Below are 1,755 nucleotides of genomic sequence, written 5' to 3' on the forward strand. Positions count from 1 at the left end.
GTGTCTTCATGGGAGTTTGCATATTCTCTCCCTTACCTCTTTACTTACCGTATTATGTTTTCACATTTACTCTATCTTGCGTGCCTGTACTTTCCTAGTTAGTTTGATTAGGGTTGGCTATAGGTTGCAAGTATTTTAGGGGTAAGTAGAGAGTAGCATAGATAAACCTTAGTCATAACTAGCATGTGTAGGACGTGTTAGGTTTATCTCATGCAAATAGATTGAGCCCTAGGATAGAAAGCGATTAGCGACCCTATTCACCCCTTTCCCTCTAGGGTCGGACACCCCGGTGATCCTTACAGTTCGACCGGACGTGGATGGGTGGAACGTTGAGGACTCAGGCGCGTAGGTTTGGAGAGTATGGAATTGCACACTCGTGGGCTGAGTGTGTAATTCATTTCCGTTCTTATATATTGTAGTGGCAGATTCCATGTTTATCAAACTAAACTTTGTATAAATAGCAGACACACTTGTATATTATTATGTATTTCAAACTCGGTTTGCAATTTAAATGTTTCTTAGCATGTGGTGTTTGTATTTTTAAGTATGGTGTGGTGCTTGTACCATCTGTGCTCACCTTCATGTGAGACTACCGGTGTTGTTTCGATCGGGCCGTGGGTTGAGAAAGGATCGCCAAATTAAGCCGTTAAGCTAATGCGCCCGATGTGTTCAAATGACGGCCATTACGCTTAATTAGAGTTTTAATTTGGCAGTTCTGTCACAAGATAGTCCGCAATAGAGAAGCCAAGGGTAGAATTGCCAAGTGGTCCGTGGAGCTGAATGGAGAAACTCTCACCTACGCGCCTCACAAGGCGATCAAGTCCTAAATCTTGGCCGACTTCGTCGCTGAGTGGACAGACACTCAGCTGCCCCCACCACAAATCCAAGCTGAATGCTGGACTATGTACTTCGACGGGTCGGTGATGAAAACCGGCGCCGGCGCCGGCCTCCTCTTCATCTCACCCCTCGGAGAGCACATGCGCTATGTAATTCGCCTACACTTCCCTGCATCCAACAACATGGCAGAGTATGAGGCCCTCCTCAGTGGCCTCCGCATTGCCATCGAGCTCGGCGTCAAGCGCCTTGACGTACGCGGTGACTCTCAGCTCGTCATCGACCAAGTAATGAAGGAGTCTACCTGTCATCACCCGAAGATGAGGGCATACTGCAACGCAGTACGCCGCCTCGAAGACAAGTTTGACGGCATAGAACTCAACCACGTCCCGTGCAAGTACAACGAGGATGCCGACGAGTTAGCCAGGATCGTGTCAGGGCGGACTACTGTCCCCCCAAACATCTTTGCTCGCGACATCGCCAAGCCCTCCGTCGATTTCAAGGATCCGGTGGAACCGGGCCCCTCGAACGCCGAGCCCCCCGACGGGAACCCCTCAGCGGATGAGGCCGAGCCCACGGGCACTGACTTCGAGACCTCCTCCATGGATGAGGCCGAAGCGATGGAGATCGACGAATCCCAACCCCCATGAGATTGGCGCACCCAGTACCTTGACTGGATAATTCGAGGGGTCCTACCCTCGGATCGCGCTAAGGCACGGCGCAACGCTAGGCGGGCCAAGTCCTTCGTCCTAATCGATGACGAGCTGTACAAGCGCAGTCCCTCGGGCGTCTTGCAACGCTGCATCTGTGACACCCTAGGTGTCTGCACAATAGAATTGCATTTATTGTATGCATCGTGTGCTCATTTTACTTGTTCAAGGATCTTCTTGCAAAATTATAAGATCAAATGTGTAATTATGA

General features: G+C 50.1%; 1 protein-coding gene across 1 annotated transcript; it reads left to right on the forward strand.

Annotated features, from left to right (window-relative positions):
• Positions 1–1,154: 1,154 nt before the first annotated feature.
• On the forward strand, positions 1,155–1,484 carry LOC120689352. The gene has a single exon (XM_039971638.1). The coding sequence runs from the start codon at positions 1,155–1,157 to the stop codon at positions 1,482–1,484; it is 330 nt and encodes a 109-aa protein (XP_039827572.1).
• Positions 1,485–1,755: the final 271 nt, after the last annotated feature.

Source organism: Panicum virgatum, chromosome 9N (assembly GCF_016808335.1).
Source record: "Panicum virgatum strain AP13 chromosome 9N, P.virgatum_v5, whole genome shotgun sequence".
NCBI classification, from domain to species: domain Eukaryota; kingdom Viridiplantae; phylum Streptophyta; class Magnoliopsida; order Poales; family Poaceae; genus Panicum; species Panicum virgatum.

What these genes read in the sequence shown, in the direction of transcription:
- LOC120689352 (XM_039971638.1), top strand. Translation starts at nt 1,155, where the DNA reads ATGAGGGCATACTGCAACGCAGTACGCCGCCTCGAAGACAAGTTTGAC.